The sequence below is a fragment of the Plectropomus leopardus genome, chromosome 13, assembly GCF_026936395.1.
Source record: "Plectropomus leopardus strain MGB_pleo_1.0 chromosome 13, ASM2693639v1, whole genome shotgun sequence".
In the NCBI taxonomy this organism is placed as follows: domain Eukaryota; kingdom Metazoa; phylum Chordata; class Actinopteri; order Perciformes; family Serranidae; genus Plectropomus; species Plectropomus leopardus.
Genome location: NC_142188.1, coordinates 20,410,840 through 20,430,619, shown reverse-complemented (window position 1 = coordinate 20,430,619; position 19,780 = coordinate 20,410,840). Strand labels below are relative to the sequence as shown.

The 19,780-nt window shown below is 40.2% G+C and overlaps 1 protein-coding gene across 10 annotated transcripts in view; it reads right to left on the bottom strand.

The window, feature by feature from the left end:
* The window catches only part of adgrb3 (adhesion G protein-coupled receptor B3), a 138,252-nt gene that overhangs the window by 9,932 nt on the left and 108,540 nt on the right, over positions 1–19,780 (bottom strand). For all 10 annotated transcript variants that reach the window (XM_042502385.2, XM_042502386.2, XM_042502381.2 and 7 more), the window contains 6 exons: positions 15,662–15,788; positions 14,542–14,645; positions 14,295–14,397; positions 3,819–3,969; positions 1,969–2,038; positions 1,505–1,571 (listed from right to left, as the gene is read on the bottom strand). In XM_042502385.2, coding sequence (XP_042358319.1) covers positions 1,505–1,571; positions 1,969–2,038; positions 3,819–3,969; positions 14,295–14,397; positions 14,542–14,645; positions 15,662–15,788 — 622 coding nt within the window. The remainder of the gene's footprint in view (positions 1–1,504; positions 1,572–1,968; positions 2,039–3,818; positions 3,970–14,294; positions 14,398–14,541; positions 14,646–15,661; positions 15,789–19,780) is intronic.

Sequence of the window (19,780 nt, the reverse complement as noted above, 5' to 3'; positions counted from 1 at the left end):
AGGGTGCTTATCTATAGACAGTATATAACATACAAAAGATATCAGCCCACACAGCCCCAATTTAGGGAGTTTGAGAAGACAAATTGAACCGTTACAAAATTACCTCCACTCGAAGCCACTCAACTTAAACTTTAAGGCAGCCTGGTCACTAACTTCCTCGAGTTAAAACAAATAGTTTATTTTTACAGTTTATTCTGAATATTTCCATTGCTGTGCCCTCCTATCAGACAGCCCTAAAACCACATGTAACTAAAACCATTATCTTAAAGAAACTACACTGAAAAAAGTACACAAAAAGAGTACACTGAAAAAAAAAAAATTTACCTTGCAAAACATGGGAGTTGCTGGTCTACCACTGCCTAAATAACTTAGTTTGTTTGTGTTGTTGTGTGACTTTGGCATCATTAAAGTTTGGATTTACCAGTGTCACTAAAGTGGCTGTTTTTCTCAATGGAGTCTGCTGGTTTTGATGAAAGCAAGATGGATACACTAAAGCTGTGAACTAATTTCCAGGTGGAATGGGCTGTCTGATGAAAAGGTAATGAGAATACATTCAATACTGTGTACACTCTAACTGGCAGTTACATGTTTAGGTTGGACCTCTTTGGGTGGCTAAAATACATTTTGTGGCTGACTCATCCAAAGCATTACATTGTTTAGCTTCCATGTCCATGTAGGCATGCTGATCCACATCTGCTGAGTCATGTTCCTAGATTTTTTGTTTTTTTGTGGACTTTGTTTTGGGGGTTTCTGTTATATTTTCTTTTTACTTATATTCTGTTTCTGTTTTTATTTTGTAGTATCACTTCTCATTTGTCATGTCTGGTTTTACTTCCTGTCCTGTATATTTTCCCGCCTTGGTGATTCTCTGATCAGTTTCACCTGTCCCTCACTAGTTGCACAGTCCTCACCTGTTCTCACTTTCCCTCATGCTTTTCCTGTGTCCTTTGTTCTTCCTGCTTTTGTCTCTTTCCCTCCTGTTTTCTGTTACACCTGTCTTTCATCAGTCTCGTTTGTCCTTTCCTGTTTTCAGTGTCCACCTACCCCAGCTGTGTGTCGCTGTCCTGATTAGTTCCCTGTTTATATATGTGTGTTTCCCTTTGCTCCTTGTCAATTTGTCTGTGATCCTCCCTGTTGCCTGCTCTTTGTTTGCTGTTTTCTCCACTCCTCATTTCCTCTTTGTGTGCTTTTGGTAGCTTTCTGTTGAGTTTTTGATTTATGCTTGGCATGAAAGCTCACTTTTTGTTTGTACACTTCTCTGCCCTTTTTTGTTCTGCATTTGGGTCCTTGTCTGAAGTCATAGGTGACATACTAATACACTGACTATGGATACGTACCCCATAAAACCCCACTTAAAAAAAAATTGAAGTATCCCTGTAAGATTGATTGCTTGAACATGATAACTGTATTTTAGATGGCTGGGTTTTTTAAATGTATTTATCCCTCTCTATTCCCATTGTGTTCTCTGCATATAAAAGTTCAACATCTGATAAGACAAACATACCAGAACAACAGCAGCTGCAGGTCCAACAAAGGCATACAGGAGCCCACCCTCCAAAGACAGCCAACAGCTGCGGGGAAAGCAGGAAAAAAGAGTTAACTCCCACCAAGACATTAACATCCAAGTTAATGGCGCACACCAGCATACAATTGTATTTCCCTCAACTGTCAGGGGACGAGTGCCATATGCTGTAACTCTATTTCCAAAGTTTCACAGGCTAATAAAATGCTAAAGAGATTTTAAGCAGTGTTTATGTGTTTGGTATCCAGCAGGGATACAACTCACACAAAATTGGGGTCTTGCTGTGCTATTTTGAAATTTGACTGGGTTCAGGGGACTTTGTTTATGGCACTGTTTAGGATAAGTAAGCCACAGGAGAAACACTTCATCATGACTCTTAAGTGTTACCATGAACCTACTGTGTGTGCGTGGAATAATACATATAGATAAATCGAGGAAAAACTTACTATAAGGGTGTCCCATAGCCCTTTGTTTTGGTGAATCCCATTGAAACAGCGACCACTAAGGCTGGTAATCCTTAAAAGGACAAAACAATCAATAGTTATTCAAGCACTTCTTTTCAGAGGCGCAAGCATGAGCCCACTTCAGTGCAGAAAAAGTCAGCCTCTGTGCCTCCCAGTCATTAAACAAAGTGCAGATAGATTTACTCAATCAGAAGCTACAGTATGAGGCCATACAATCATCTCAGAGTACATGATCAACTGTTTGCATTTTGATATTTCAATCAACATGCTGTACTGTATTTCATTAGGCAGCAGAGGAGACAAAATGGCAGCAATGCATTAGAGTCCAGAAAACCACGTGATGAGATTTCACAACTGTACTAAGAAATTTCAATGCCATCCACACCTTTATATGAAGGAATTTTTTTTTTTGCTGTATGGCTCCTCATTAAAGATCTGTGTAATGGATTCACTCCTCACCACTGTGTGCTCAGAATATTAACGCTTTCTCCTCTCAGAGCATTGCAGGCAGGTGCTATTGATGTAATCAGTTTCCCTGGAGGCACTAGGCGAAGACCCTGTGGCCATCCAGTGCCTTTACGCAGTGCTGAAGAGGTAAAGAGTGCCGAGTGTACACAAGCATGTCATGAATCACCGTGTGCGGGTGACAGCGTGATCGCTGAGATGCTGCACTTCACACAAGATGAATTAAGACACAACAGATACTGTGTGCTGTGCGCCACTTTTGAATATCAATTTTGAAAATCTTGTTTGAATACAGGTGGTAATCTATATAGGATCACAGTAATTTTATTATCCAAGTCATTACATGTTAAAAAGAGCCAAAACAAAACAGCACTTATATAACGTGATGCATTTTTATTGTCACACTACAAGTCTTTGGTTGTGCTATTTATCATCAAATTGGTGTTTTCTGAGAAATCCATGTGATTGTAGAACAGCCTTTGTCCATTTTTTTTTTTTTTTTGCAGCAAGCAGTGGCACTGCAATGACTAAGAGAGCCTTGTTTGTTGCTAGGTAACAAGAAGAATGAGTGTGTGCTCTTTCATAATCAAATTGATTTTTTTTTTTTAAAGGGAGAGATTTCAAGCCGTCTGTAAGAAAGAACTCGTTGGATGAGGATTCAGAATGACATTTATCAAATGAAGAAAAAAAACTGAAATCTTCAAATTTGACATAGATACTTTAAGCCAGCGGTGTTTATCGACATATATGTACAATAGACATTTTTATTTTTTTATTTTTGTGATGTGATATTCAAGAGCAGGGAGCACAGCGTGGGAGGCAGGAGGAACTTTATTATCCGTGACCCAGACTGATTAAAATATGTCGCAATATGGATAATAAATAAATTATAGTAGTTCCTACCTGTGTTAAATTTGCAATACATATTAGTGCTACCGAAAAGGATTGTAAAGGATTTCAGAATATGTGTAATCATGCAGCAGAGTAAATCGATTCAACACATTTTACCTTTGTTAATGTTTCATTCCCCTGAACTCTGTTAAATGTATTCCGCTGCAGCGTAAATGCTCAGCTCACACCCTCTTTATCAGACATAAGGTCATCTCAACCTGCTCCCAGAGAGCCGCACCAGTCTGTCTCCCCCCACCACTCAAGGCCGGACCATTTACCCAGCCCTCAGAGAGCATGACTGGAGCACAAAAACATCACAACAAAGAGCCTGATGATAGGATGGAGATATTGCCACCCCACAGAGGGGAGACATACTTGGAAAAGACACCTTGGCCAGAGACCTTGAGAGAAAATGGCAGTTGTGGGAGATGATGGGAGATAATGACGAGGTTTAGGGAAACATGCTGCTTACTTACCCCAGCCCAGACACAGAAAGCGCTTGCGAATGAGCCTGGTCCGAACCTTTCCCGTCACTGCCATGTAGGACTGCCAGGCCTCTGTGAGGACCCAGCAGAACGATGCCAGGAAGAAGAAGTGCAGGAAGGCTGTCGTCATGATGCAGACACCCTATTGGGAATAAAGAGATACATGCATTGACTGTGAGTCTAAACAAAGTAAAATGTTGCTGTAACACAGCAGCACTGCAGAAATAAGAACAAATGCATCAGATTCCAGAAGTACAGATCCCTGCAAATCGATCATATTGATATTCCTTTATTTCCTTGAACTATACTGCAGCACCGACAGCATTTTGCCTGTCTAGACCTTCCACTGAAGTACCATCCTGTGCAGTGAATGAAACAAAGCATCAGTTTAAACTGCAGCAACAGAGGTGGCAATTGTAGTAAAAATCAGAGCCAGGCTAGCTGACACAGAAAGCCATGGCGTAGCATTCCTCTGCACTAACCCTCATTAGTATGCTGGGGATCCCACCTGGAGGCATGTGAGCCAAGGTCAACTGTTTTACACAGAGAGGAGGGGAACAAAACACAACACCACTTAAACGATACAGAACGCACGTGTCGGAGGCAGCAGATTGCATTCAGGCCCCGACAATGCAGCGACACTTTTCGGCTTCATTAGCTTGTCCATCTTTGTTCCGCGGAGAGGCATCTCCAAATGCGATTGTTTAGAGGAGGATTAGAAATAAAGAAGTATCCTTAGGAATCTTGTCATTGCGCGCTGACATTTGTGAGTGAGAGGAGATTAAGCTTTTTTCCAGTTCAGATTGTTTGCAGTGTGAAGCGGTGTTAATCTGAGCGACGGCGCACAAAGAGGGAAAGATTGAAGTGTATCATCTCGTCCCAGGGCGTCCACACCATACTGTGAGATCTGCCATACACTTTCCAACCCCACTGAGAAAACCACGCTAAATCCATCCATCCCCTGTAGTGTTCATGGGGTTCACACGAGACAGTAATCCTGCATTACCTCATGTACGAGAAGTGGGGAATTCTTTTCACCTACAGTCATGAGGGATGTCGAAAAACCCTGAATATTTATATTATTTATCAAATACCATATAAGATGCATTCAGGTGCAATATGTATGCCTTATGCCATTATTCTAATGTTTTTGGTTTTTAATAGTTAACTTTAAAGAACATCAGCGCTAAAGTAACCTATAAAATAGATTTAACCTATAAAATAGATTTAAATATTAACTAGAAGGGACAATGACCCTCACAGCAAGAGGGTGCCTGGTTTGAAACCCGGTTAGAACGGGATTCGGTCAGTGGGCGGGGGCCCTTCTGTGCGGACTTTGCTTGCTCTCTCCGTGTCTGCGTGGGTTCTCTTCGGGGTCTCTGGCTTCCTCCCACAGTCTAAAGAAGGTCAGGTTGATTGGTGACTCTAAGTTGCCCTTAGGTGTGACTGTGAGCGTGAAAGGTTGTCTGCCTGTATGTGTCGGCCGTGTGATAGTCTGGCGACCTGTCCAGGGTGTACCCCGCCTTCCACCCATCGACAGCTGGAATTGGCTCCAGCCCCCCCGCGACCCTTACGAGGACAGGTGGTTGATGAATGAATGAATGAAAGGGATAATGACATAATACACGAGCCACATTTGTTGGTAAACTTTCTGTAAAACATGACTATAATTGACTGTGGCTACGTAAGTTCAACATGCACCAGTTTTGTGACTGGCCAAACCTAGTTGCAAAAAGAATAAATTCTAATAAATAAAATGAATCAGTTTTGGCAGGCATTTTCATTTTTATAAGAGTAGTGTTCAATGTTTAGAGGTCCAGTATGTAGGATTTGGGGGAATTTTTGTTTCGTAATGGGATATAATATGATAAGTATGTTTTCTTTAGTGTATAATCACCTGACAATAAGAATTGTTGTGTTTTTGTTACCTTAAGGTAAGCCATTTATTTTTACAGTGGGTCCTCATCTACGATGTTCATCATGTTGCACTACTATGTTTCTCCAGTAGCTCAGAGAGGACAAACTAAAACTGGCTCAAGATGGGGTCATTTGTGTCATTGTGTTGGCCGCCATAGTTAGCAGCCCCTCCATGATAAGCCAAACAGTGAGAAAAAAACACTGATTTTTAACATGACACTGCTTTATTCATTGTTGTTACTGGTTTAATTCACTGGATCCATTTGTTTTGGAGAGGAAGACACCAATTCAGCTGCTGGTAAAAACCTCCTGAATGCATGGATCTTAAGTTAACATGAAACTGCTTTATTTAGTGTTTTTACCGATTATTCAGTTCCTGTTAAAAACTCTCTGAACCTACTGAACAATTAACACTGAAGGAAACCAAACCAAGAGTTAAGGCTTGCAACATTGGAGCAGTTTCAGGTGTTTGCAATCTGCAATCCTCAGCGCTAGACATCACAAAGTCCTATACTTTGCACCTACTACAAATGCCCCATAGGAAACCAAAACAGACATATTTTACCTTATGACATTTTACAGCTGCTAATGTGTCAGAAGTAAAAATATCAAAGCAGCACATCAAATCAAAGCATATGAAGTTCCCATGACACTTTGCCACCTGGCCGTGTGGTAATTATAGGGGTGTACAGCTGCTTTTGTAGAAATCACATGCACATTTTGCACTATAAATCTTTGTTTAATAAGCTTTGAACATGAAATAGCATTTCTTTTTCATACTACATACTGCCTATTTCTGGAGTGTTTCTGCCTTTCCATGTGGATTAATAGATCCAGTGACCTGTATGTTTGCATGCCGCTCTGCTGTGTGTGATTGTTATCAGATAAACAAGACAAATCAGTGAGGAAAATCTTATATGAAAGCTTAAAAAAAGCAAGTGAAGCATAAACCATGTGGCTCTGTCACATACAGCAGCTATACTTCCTGTACATCCAAAACTAATTCTAGTGATGCAGTTGCTCATGTGCTGTCCAAGGTGCTGAAAATAGAGCCTGCCTTGTTTCCTGGAAACAGGTCATATGCAACCGTTATGTTTCACGGTTCACTCGGGTGCCTATCCAGCCTCATTAGTCCTTGTAAAAAATAAAAACTGTACATTTCAAATGATAGAAATGAACATCATGAGGACGTCATGATAGAACTGGTTTGACAAAGGCAGTCATAAAAAAACAAGGTTGAAACCTGGAGTTCATACTGCCCTTTACAAAGGCAAATGCCTGGAGATGTTGAGCACACTGTGTCAGTATCCATGGAAACAGAGGAGCTGAGGAAGGGATAACATTAAAACGTTGCAGAGCTGATAGACATGAAGGTATGGGTAGGGGCTAACGGGTATATTTCAAGACAGTTCAGTAATGGCACTTTAAGGTCAGGACAGGAAATTTGAAAAATTTCTTACCAAAGCTTGTCTAAACTTGGACTAAAAGGCCTGTGCTGAGCCTGGGCGCTGTATGTATAAAAGGGATAGTTCAGGTTTTTGGGGTGCGGTTGAATGGGGTACTTGTCCATAAATTGTATATTACATACAGTAGATGGCAATCAGCACCTCCCTAGCCTGGAGTAGCAGGCTGGAGTCTGATACAGAAGCTGAGCAATGTACTGCTGTGGATGGGGGTCAGCAATGAAATATATTTTAGCCACCTAAAAAAGTCCCAGCTAAAATCTTCTATAACGTATTAAGTGTATACTATATTGACAGTATTTTCACCACTTTACCTTTCTGTCCGACTGCCTGTTCCAACGGGGAGGCAGCTTTAGTTCCACATCTATGCTCTCTTCGAAGGTACCAGACTTCGTCAACAAAAACCATAATTTTGGCTCACTGACACAGTGATACATTGCTAAGCGTTAGTGTCATATTCCAGCTTGCCTCTTCAAACTGGGGACATACCAACTGCCATCTGCTGTCTGTAACACACTATGGGTAAGTACCTCCTAAAACCCTGCTTCAAAAAATCCTAACTATCTCTTTAAAAACAGAGAGCCTAATTGCCATGAACTGTTGCACACTTTGCTTCAAAATGCAATGACGGGCACACTGGAATAGGAAAAAAGGAGCAGTGACATATTATCGCAGCGAAACATTGTAAAGGGATTTGAGATTTTGCTTATAGTGAGGCTAAGAAAACCCTCTTAAATAACTGGATTAAACTAATGTTGACATGGTGATTAAATTATTTTCCTCAGAGCTCCAGGCATTTTTACTTGCCAATCACAATTTCTTATTTAGTTATTTACACCATTTGCAGATTCATTAATTGGATGTATTAGAATACAGCTAACATTCTGTCCAGTTAACCTTTAATACCTATCACTATTTTTGCAATTTGTACTGAAGGAGATTAAAAAATTAGGTTGCTGGGGAGAAGCTTATTAATTGCTCTCTATCTACTGTGAGATCTACAACGTTACTTAAAATGTAGCAAAAGAATCTGATCTAGACCTTACAGCATTACTTTTATCTTCCCAACCGCTCTGAATCAGTGTGGGAGGAGGAGGCTGGTTGTTATTTTGATTGAAGCACTCTCCTTTTGAATCAAGCAACAAGTGCCCCGGTGCTTTATACAGTAGGTGCTTGGGTGGAGGACATTTAAAAACTCCAAACAACAAAGTGGTGGTGGCAAAGTGTTGTTGAACCGCAGAGAAACACTGAACAAAATGTATCGACTTTGCCACTAGAGTCAGAAAATGGCTACTTCTGCTTCCTGCTCTATTGACGTACCTCGCACCAACCTGGAGTGAGCTCATATTTATGACACTTCTGCTTCTGCCTACTTTGTTTCAACATGTAATGCTCTTAAGGCTCGAAACAATGCATACAGTTATTCTCCTGAACCTCACCAGAGGATTCTTGCTGTTAGAAACCTGCTGCCAAGCGTGTAGGAATGAGCTGTATGTTGTTTTTTTTTTCCCAATCATTTAACCTCCAACTGGAAGGCAGGGATAAATTAAATCCCTCTTACCTGCCCTTCCCTATACGAGAGGTCAAGCTTCGTGTACTAAAAATATACTATCGCTCAAATGTGCATACTGCAGTTACTGCATGTGTAATATACAGCACATATATGCCCTTGAACATGTCTATTTCATATTTGACAGTGTAGGCACATGGAATTATTTTTTGTCTTTGAAGTTTCTCTCCTCGTATTGATTAAAGCTCTAAAAATCTATCTCAGCTCATTAAAATAACATATTTTAATGAAATTAAAACAAGTTTCTGAAATTACAACAAAATGTCTTCATGCCTTAAAAAGACTTAGATGTAACTCTGCAACTTTTCCTCATTTAGTATGCACAGATTGATGCTTATGTAAAATCGCTAATGTTTGATAAATTTTGCTCCTGATTGCCAGCTCTGACAAGTTTAAGCAAAAGTAAAATTAGCTAAATACCAATGCGCATCTTCAAGTCAAGTCACCTGGCTTCTCTTCTCATACTCATTGTTTTGCAAGTTGACATGACTGGTTTCTTCGCGATGTGATGTACAATCCCCAGTTTTCATTGGTACACTGCAGTTTCAAGGTTTAAATGCTCAGCCATGGTGTTGACTGCTTATTTTTTTAACAATATGTGAATACATTCTCACGTGGTCAGTGGCAAATGACATCAACCTGTGACAATCTAGAAACCCCTCCAGGACCAGTTTTTAATGTTTATGAACTGCATGTCAATTGATGCTAGTTACCTCCACAGTATCTTTTAAAAATTAACTACAGTTTTCACAGAAAATGCAAAGATTCTGAGTGTTAAATGCAGACAGTCCCTTTTTAAAATAAACTTTGTATGTATAATGCTTTTAGTTTTTTTCACCTGTAGGTGTAGGAAACAAATGCATGTGATTAGATTTAAACAACATTTTTTTTAAAAAGGCATCATGGCTTGTCTTAAAATGACTACATTTATTACAAATATGATGTAACGTCTAATGATATACATCACTAGTGTATTATGTTAAAACATAGTAGCACACTACATTGTAATTAAACTAACTCAATTGAGTTTTGGTTTTACATGAAAAAGGCATGAATAGGAAGTCTCCTTGATGAAAGTCCAGAGTTTGTTTGACCTGATCAGCTCCCTCCAGCCCACTCTCTTCTGATTTTCTTGTAGCCCTTTCTACAGTGCTAAAGGATGCCTTGTGTATCTGGCGCCACTTACCAATTGGCGGTATTTGACAAATTGCAGTGAGACTGAGTTGGATGTGTTTTGTAGCATTTCAAAAACAAAAAAAACATCATATGGGCCATTTATTAGGGTTCAAAACTTGATTTTCACTGGAGGACCTTATCAAAATATTTAGCTGTAGCTGAATCCTATGGAGGGACTGAATTTAGTGATATCTAGGAATTATAAAATATAATTGATAAAGTCTTCATAATTGTAAGGATGTTAATTTTTGATCAGATACCAGCTTTGATTAGCCATCTGTGGTGGTACATGACATGCAGTGTTTATTCTTAATCTTGTGATGCATCAGAAGGTTTAGGCGCCCAAAAATTAGATTAAGTAGATTAGGTGTGCAAAGCTGTTTGTTTAAAGAACTGTGTCTACTCACAATACTTCTGACCTGATGTGACATAACTTTTACGTGCTACTTAAAAGCTGCTTTTTGGTGATGTTTTTGTGACACACAGTAAACCTTGAATACCTTAACTTCCACCCACTTAATGTATAATACATTTTTACTCATTACAGGATGCACATTTTGCAGGAACATCCTCTAACTCCAAGACTCCCTAATTCCACCATCCCTGATAGAACCAACAATGTGTGCTTCTCTTTGTCTTCTTTCTATAAACCCAGATGAACAGCAGTAGAGGACAAAGGAAAAGCACAGACAGGCAAAGGTGACTCACTGACTTCCCGCTCCCAGAGGACACCTCCACACCAAAGAAATGATTTCTATTAGATGATGAGCAAGTTTGAATCCACAAACAGCGGAGCCAATTATATGCACTTCTTACAAGAGATGGAGGAAAAACAAGTGAGGCAGTGTCAGGCAGCATGGCAATTAAACCCACACAGGGGCTATGTTTTCTCCTCTTGCTGGCCTACCACTCAAACATCAGATTCTACAGTATGTCTGATCAAACAGATGAAATATTTCTCAAATATTATCACAACAGGACAGACACGTTCAAGACAGAACAAAGAGACGATAGTGATAAATTCATTGCCCTGGAAGTTTTATCCACAACATTGCTGAGACTGACTAGAAAAATGCAGCAAACTTGACTGAACCAACAATGTATTTCACTATTGTTGATGATGGGCCTCAGAAGAGGAGGTCTGGTTTTGAGGTGCCCAATTAAAGCCTAAAAAATTCGATGCTGAGGCTGTAAGAAATAAACAGGCAGAATTCTGGTTTAGCTGTTTGAGAACCTGTAATTTAAAGTAACGGTATGTAACATTCAGACCATTAATATAGCAGCATAACCATTATAACCACTGCAAAGATATAGTGGAGATTTAAGCTATGCTCTCTCTGTGTTTCTTGTAATTAGGGCTTTTCTGTTGTTTTTTTGTGGGAGCTGGACATGCATATTAGTGCATGAAGTATGAAGTATGAAGCAAAACTGCAGAGTTGAATAATTAAAGCTACAGTTGATGATCAATAAAAATTGATTGTTTCAGCCACTTGAGCCAAAACACAACAATGACATACTAAAAGTTGACATAACCAGTGTGTTGGTAAACAGTTGCCTTATCCCAGTGATGCAGATCAATACTTTCATTTATTTGGAGTCATGTTTCTGGCCACCTGATGATTACATTTGCTCTCTTTTTAGCTCTGTGTATGGTCTCCTCTTATTCCTGTGAGAAATATCTGTCTCTTTAACATCTAAATAATGCAAAATGTTCACGAGCTAGTTGCTAACTTAGTCTGTCAGGTATATCAGAGTGTTTCACTGAAAACAGCTTCTGGAAACAAGGGTTGATGATTGCCATGAGAGTGAACCAAAACAGTAAAAATGTGGGCTGTAAAATCAAAACAAGGAGCTGAAATATGCTAAAATGCTCAATAGAGCTCATGAGAACAGTGGAGATGGGTGATAATTCACTGTGGGATCATATCTAAGAGCGATCTTTCACAATACTAGATGTATTGTTAAAATATGAATATTGATTTGAGCAGCTTTAATGGTCAGAATAAATATCAATAGTGGCCAGTTACAAATAAACCAGCCAGTGTTACTCACTCTGAGAGACTTAAATGACATCTTCAGTATGTCAGTGGATTTTCTGAAAACCACCTAATCTCTCCGCAGATCTCAGAGACAGATATCCCATTAGCTGCATGCCGAGTGAGTATTCCATGTTAAGTGGTGGTCCTCATAATCAAGACAGGAGATGACTGGAGCCCTGATTAGATCTGACAAGGCTTCAAATCAGCTCAGCTTTATAAAATGCCCTAAAGCTTTGTGCATTCATAGTCTTGGGAAGTACTGTGTGCCAGATATCTAAGGGTCAGCAAGGAAACAGATGAACTCATTACATGTGGATGCTGTGTTTCTATTATATTTCATTAGAATAAAATAGTCTGCATAATATGAGCCAATTTAGTTTGTGGTGAATGGTTAGACTTAGTGCATTTGGTCCACATTTAATTCACACAAAGTGTCTGTCTCACAAAAAACAGATGTGGTAAGTTTACCAAAACAATTTTTCTTGTGGTTCATTCATTCATTATTCATAATTCAATTTTCATTGAACATGGGGAAATTAATAGGAGGGAGCATTTTGATTTATGAGCCCCAACTGCTGGTAGGCCCATCTGCTCCCAGAATTAAGTCTATAAGCACAGTAAGTAGCCATACAGCACCAGCAAATGCATTTCTACTGATGGGATACCCCACTGATATATATTTTTACAAGCATTTTAAAAGATGTTTGGATCTCTATTAAAATCTATGACTTCTGCTTTTAAGAATGTCCAAAAAAACAGTTTATTAATGAGCCGAAAAACCTGGGACATAATGAGATGTGTGTTTGTGCAAAAGGTAAAGGTATACCGAGGATATTGTTACGCAATAAAATGAACAATGTGTCATTCTGTAGTGCTGCCAAATGACTGAGAAGGGCATCTGTGTGGGCAGCTTGTAAATCCCAACTACTGTTTGCCAAACAATCTTTTACATTAGCCACTTGTGTACTGGCCAGTTATGAAAACGGGGAGAGGAAGTGATACATATTTATTGGAAGGAGCCCTTCTTTAACTACAGCAGTTGTCCTTTTGGATCCTGCTGACTCCATCTGAAGTTCAGCTTTCTTTGACATCTGAACAAAAAAGGTTTTGCATGAGTCATTCCAGTAATGCACACTGTACAGCCAGTCTAAGTAAAAGAACTGCTTTTATCCTGCAGCACAACTTTTGAGATGTGCCTCAATGTCACCATCAGGGCTGCAATTTATGATTATTTTCACTGTGAATTAAAAGTCAAGATGCCCTGTGCGATCTCACAGAGCCCATGATGACTTCAAATGGTCTGTTTTATCTGACCAACAGTCCAAAAATCCAAAGTTGTTGCATTGATTATCGTATATGACAAAGATACGCATCAAATTCTCACATTTAGGAAGCATGAAAACCAGCAAATGTTTGGCTTTTTTGCTGGACAAAAACATAATCAAAAACGACTGTTGGATCATCACAATAGCTCCCAACTAACTTTCTGTCAATCTACTAATCGATTAATCATTGCAGCCCTGGTTGCCATCACAGGGCGGCAATAATTCCATTAGTCTTTGATTGACCGGTGCACCATGTCTCCTGGTGTGCATCAATGTCTGCCTTGCTGCTCCTACACTGTTGAATCCCCTTAACTGACAGACTTGCTTCTGATTGCAGCGCCTCATATTTGAACCACAACAATAAAACCAGTAATACATCTCTAAGTGATCCGACCGTCCTCTTTCGTTCATTCTTATAGTTTCCCTTAGGGCCTCGCACGTTTAATTGCAATTAAAGATCATCACTGTCTCTGCGCCAACAGATTGGGGTTGTCTCAAGTTTACCAGAGGACAATGTAACAGCGATGGTCCTGAGCCAACACAAAGTGGATCTACATCTTATAGAGGCATTAGAAACACTTAATTTTCCATTTGGGTGAAATATGAGAAGCTGGTCTGTGTGAGGCCCAAAAGAAAATTAGTAATTTACTTGACAGAGGCTTTAATGTAACTGTTATACTCTTGATTTTGTGCTCTCAATGACAAAGCCAACATCTGGTATACAAAAGGCATTATTGTGTAGATTAAAGTTGATTAAAATGTTTCAGATTGAGTGGAAACTGGTCAGTATGATCGAGTTTCTACCGTTTTTATCTTATAAAATCATCATGACGGGACGACACAGCAAGACTCTATTCAGCTCAGACAAGGCCACAGTAAAGTGTTACTTGATTCTCTCCACTGTACTGTTATCCTGACTTTTTTTTATATAAAAAACGACCCCTGGACCTCCAAAGACACTAAACAATGACACTTACCACATTGTGCGTCTGTGTTTGTCCAACAAGGATCAATATGTTGGAGCAGATTATAGATAAGCAGAAGTTGAGCAGGATGATGGATCTTTCAGAGCGAATATATCTGAAGAAAAAGAATGATAAAAGCAACCAAATCAGTGTAAATCTCCACTTTATTATATGAATAATCAAATACTACATAATTTAAAAGCTGATATTATTAGTCATCATGTGGGGTCAGTTTATGCCCCTAAAGTATTGCAATTACCTCCACAGCACAGCGTAGATTACTGCCAACGTGATCAAGGAGAGGCAAGACAGACCACAGCCAACTATCAATGTCACAGATGGGACCCCTGAGTACTCCATGGTCTGTGGAGGAGACAGAGCAAGACAGAGCAGTCAGTGGGAGGTTGGATGTGGTTCATGCAGGACAGTAAATCTTTATTGTTGCCCAGTGAGGGAACCAATCAAAACAAACCAACACCAATCTGAACAGTCCACAGTGGGTTCCTTAATATACTGTGAGGTTTGAAGTGCATGCGTGGGCTTGAAGGCTGTTTGGATGCGAGTCTTTCTACCTATCTGTGATGGACATTATGTTACAAAACAATGAAGCAGACACACTAAAAGCTGCAGGCTCAAGTGCATCAAAATACCATTTGATTTGTGAACTGGCCAATCACAGGCCTACAATGTGGGACTACCTTTATAAATGGTTTCATGCATTACATGAATGTAGCTTTAGCACAAAACTGCACTTTTATAGCTAAATAAATGTTTGCCATTCTGCTGTTGAACGCTTTAGGCCTGATCTAGAGGAGGGTATGTGTCTGTGATATCTCAATTCCTACTGTGTATACTTGTGCAGAGGCCACAGTGTAAGCACTCTATGTTCCCAGTGATAATTACTCTATCTTCTTAAGATACCACAGGCTTCAGGTTTCTTTACAGCAGGCTAATTTCAGCACATGAACTCAAACCATGCTTTAAAAACCCAGAGAATTGTGCTATCAGTGGAGAAAAAACCAACAGAATACATGTCAAATCTGACAACTTTCACCCCCCCTTTACCAAATGTGCATTTGACTGATCAGAAGAAGAGACACACAAGCATCAGCATGCATGCACACACCCTCCCGCGTGCACGCGCGCACACAGAGTTACCTAAATCTATGTGCAAACTACAAATACCCCCCCCCCCCCCAATCTCCTTTCACCACTGAATTACTATTTAACGGGATTAGCACACCAAAGATTCAATTTACATTCGCACTAGCACACACACACACATACACACACTCATACACACACACACACACACAGCGTTTCTTCTTTACATTGGCCTATAAAACCCACACTGAATAACAAATCAATAGCCTACTTACTATTTCTCTTGGTTGCTGAGCCAAAATGGCGAAGGTAGATACACGATCACATAAGCATTTTGTATGGGATGCATCTGTGAGCACCGTTTTACATCCTTTTGTGGACCAGGCTCCCCAAGAATCGTTCCTGCAAGAAGAAGGCAGAGGCAATTAGGAGGGTTTTTTTTTAATTCCAGCGGTGGCACGACTTCACAGGACTTATCGACATCGCTTCGGCTTTTCTTATTTAATTATTTATTTGAATCGAGAGCTATAGAGCCGTATGGACTGTTACATTTAAAAAAAAAAAAGCGAACAGACACATCGACACGGCTCTTGTGTGGCTATACGAGCAGCATTTCAGCTGGAGCAGATAGAGAGGCAGAGACACGGAGGAGGGGGAGGACGCACGGAGCTGTCCAAGCAGACCGGTGCTGATTGATTCGCTATACGCAGATAAATAGCAAGAAGTGATATGAAAACGGCGTTATTCCCTCATAAGGCTTAGAAATAAGAGCGTGCATATTTACCTGCATGTCTGTCTGCGTGATTTTCTATTCCTCTAGATGTTTTCCAAACGACAGTATTCCTTCCCTTCCCCTCTCAATGCCCCTGTTATCCTGTCTTTTTCCTTTTCGGTTGATTTTTTCCCCCCCTGAACTGTTTTAATTAGCAGCTTTTGAATGCTTCCTTAGGGGGATTTTCACCCTGGAAACGGTGGACAGCATCAGATTGATACTCTGTTCCTCTCTGCTGGCGTGAGAGGGGGAGGTTGATACAATGCATAAAGAAACGCACGCTGTCGCAGGATCTGTTTATTCGGCTGCAGGTTTAATGATATGACGGGAATAAATGATGTTTTAGGGTTATTCCTGAAAATCATTTTTTTTTACACGAAAGTGGTCGCTCCTCGGTGCATATCGCTTTGGAAAAAAACCCACTGCAGAACTAATACCACCCCGCGGAAGCAGCGCGAATGGTTGCAGCCAGTCCCCACTTCACACCGCTAGTAGGTGAAATGAAAGGAGCGCTTCTACTCCATTTGTCATTCGCCCCCACTCATTTTCAATCTTCCAGCAAGAAAAAAAACCCTCACTGAGTGAATATCCTGCATGAAAACTTAACTGACACAAAAATGTGACTGTGCACCGAGCAGTTTTTGTCGCAACCTCGTATTAAGATTCGTGTCACAAACAAGCAAACACCTGTTGTCCTGCAAGACACCCCGCTGTCTCCTCACTCCCCTGCTCACTTCAGGGCACAAGATTCATATATGCAGATTCATACCACTGATTATGAACAACACGGAGAAAACTTGCTGTGGATTTGTGTGCCAAATGGCCTCTGCTGTGTGAGGAAATCCTGCTTTGTCATTTGATCAATATGGCTGCAATATTTATTATTCCTGGAAGGGACTGTGAAGCCCTTTGCAAATTTCCAACCAGAGCTGTCTGTACAGAGTAATGCAACAATTTTAAAAAAACAACCTTTACTTTGCCCTCCTCATCTCTTCTTAACTTGGTGGTGCAAACAACTGAGGCATGTTTACCCTCCACACTGCACCTAGAAAGCCAGCTTTAGCTCAGCATACTCAAATCATTTGAAACATTTTAAACAAGTATCAGAACAGACATGAATTATCTAAATGCAGAAAACTGTTTTGTCGCAAAGGTAATAAAAAGGGTCATATCTCTAAGTATCTCACTGCAGCTGGAGCCCTGAATCACATCTTAAATGGTCTATAGTGGATTCTGCTGAATTCAATTTTCAAGGATTTCTTGGATGGTTTCAAAAAGGAGGGTTCAAACGCTGACATTTCAATATGATAAATAAAAGTCTGTGGCGCAGGCCCTTGAACGAGCCCTCATAAGTGCAACTCTATTGAGCTGCGCTGAATAATATGAATAAAACAGTGACTCTGAGAACCTCCCCTAATGACTTGGATAGCATAGTAACATTAGAAATGTTCCTCAGTACTGTGTATCTGAAGATGTCTTTAACCTTGAGGCCAGCTGAGTGCATGATGTATAGACAGAAAACAGCATGTTTGGCAGCAATCAGAGTTGTTAAAAAGTAGGTACCCGTGGTGCAATAAAGACCCCAGTTATGTACCAGATAAGTAGCCATGCCTCAAGAACTGACAAGAGACAGTTAAAGGGACAATTCAACGTAATATCAGCAATAAATATTTTTCTTCTTATCTGTAGTGCTATTTATCAGTCTAGATTGTTTTGGTATGGGTTGCCAACTTTTGGAGATATCGGCCGTAGAGATGTCTGCCTTGTCTGCATTATAATGGAACTAGATGGCACTAAGCTTTTGGTATTCAAAGCGTATATACTGCCAGCTTACCTAGTCCCGCTGAGCTAGCTAACGATCGAGAGCTCAGGTGGAGAGGACTCCATTTTTGTTTACACCTTGCACTGTCATAAACATGAGCCTCTCGTCCATGAGTAGCTGCATGCTTCTTTCTGCGCTGTGATGAGGTTGACAGGTGTAGTTTGGTAGAGAGAAAATAGTTCCTTTATGAACCTGCTGACAACAACGTCTGTGGGTTATCTTAAGTAACCGAGTTAGGATTTCTGGAAAGAGACATTGCTATTGAATTTTGAGCACTTTGAGCACCACAAACTGAGTGCCATCTAGTTTCATTATACTCAAGACAAGGCAGACATCTTTAGCACTAATATTTCCAACACCAAAACAATCCAGAGTAATTAAGAGCACTACAGATAAGAAGAAAAATATTTTGATTTTGGGGTGAACTATCCCTTTAAAATGAATTTTACATTGGTGATCTATAATTATTGATTAAACTATGTTGGTGATAGCAGAAAGCACTTTTTGAGGGCTAAAGGATTTGCAGGATTTTATTTTATGCCTCCACCTGCCCCAGAAGCAGAAAATTTAAAAAGTAGCTTTGATTTAAAAAGGAAAAACAGTATATATATCCCCTAATAGTTGTGCAAGCTTTTCATTGTTTGCAGTAATTCCTCTAGGATGGAGAGATGAACCATGGTGATGTCAGTGGGTGACCAACAAGCATTACACCCTTTACACAGCTGCCCACTTGAGGTCACACTTAGATATGCTGCTGCTGCGCTCCCAAAACACGAGTGTCACATTCAGAAGCAAATCTCTCCACTGCACACCCTCTTGTGATATGACTGATAGTGTGTGTGATGCCTCTGCTTCTCAATAACTTTGGGATGAATCAGCCATTCCCCCAGTGAGGCCTCAATCCTCGACATGATCTGTTCCTAACTTTTGACTTGCTAGATGTTTGCTACTCCTTTGTGCCGATGAGAGAAGCTGTCAGGAGAACGTGCCTGACTAGGGATTTATGTACGCCACGTTTGATCTGTTGTCTGACCTTATCGGGGGCTTGGTGGCCTCAGAATATAAAATATCCCCTAGAGAAAGTGTCAGCGCTGATGGTAACCACAGTGAGACTGATGATGTGACATTCATCACACACCCTTGGTTGACCACTTTCTATCCATGCAGTGATGTATTGACAACTATTATATTAAAACTTCCAGGACTGAAATCTTTGACACATTTTGATTGTGCTCCGATTTAAAAAAAAATATTTAGGTGTCAAGATGCAAGAGACGTGACAGTGGAGTGACATAAAGAGTCGACAAAGTTTTTAGACACATTCAGTATTTAAACCTTGGCGTCTTGCTAAAACAGAAAGATAGACAGTTGCTCAAAACTCCAATTAGGTTTGTCTTCCTTGCTGAACTTTGACAGATTGTGTTCCTCCAGCCATAGAGATCTTATTACTAAACCCATAACTTACCCAAATGTCCAAGCAGTGCACTTAAGAGTCAGACAGTGAAGCTCTGTATGATTTTCCAGCTAAACAAACTGTAAATGATCAGACTGGGCTGCAGTTTATAGCCAGTGATGTCACACAGTTTCGAATATAAAACTGCTTATAGTAACTGAGATGTAGTATTTCTAAAGAAACAGGGGATAACCATCCAAAAAGCTCTTTAAATTCATCCCACGCCCACATCAGATTAGCCAAGCACTGGGCTGAGGGCTTAAAGAGGGCCTGAGGCGATGCACTTTGGGCAATTTTATAAAGTCTTGAAAGACTGACGCACAATGACAGGCAGAGGAGGGTGGGAA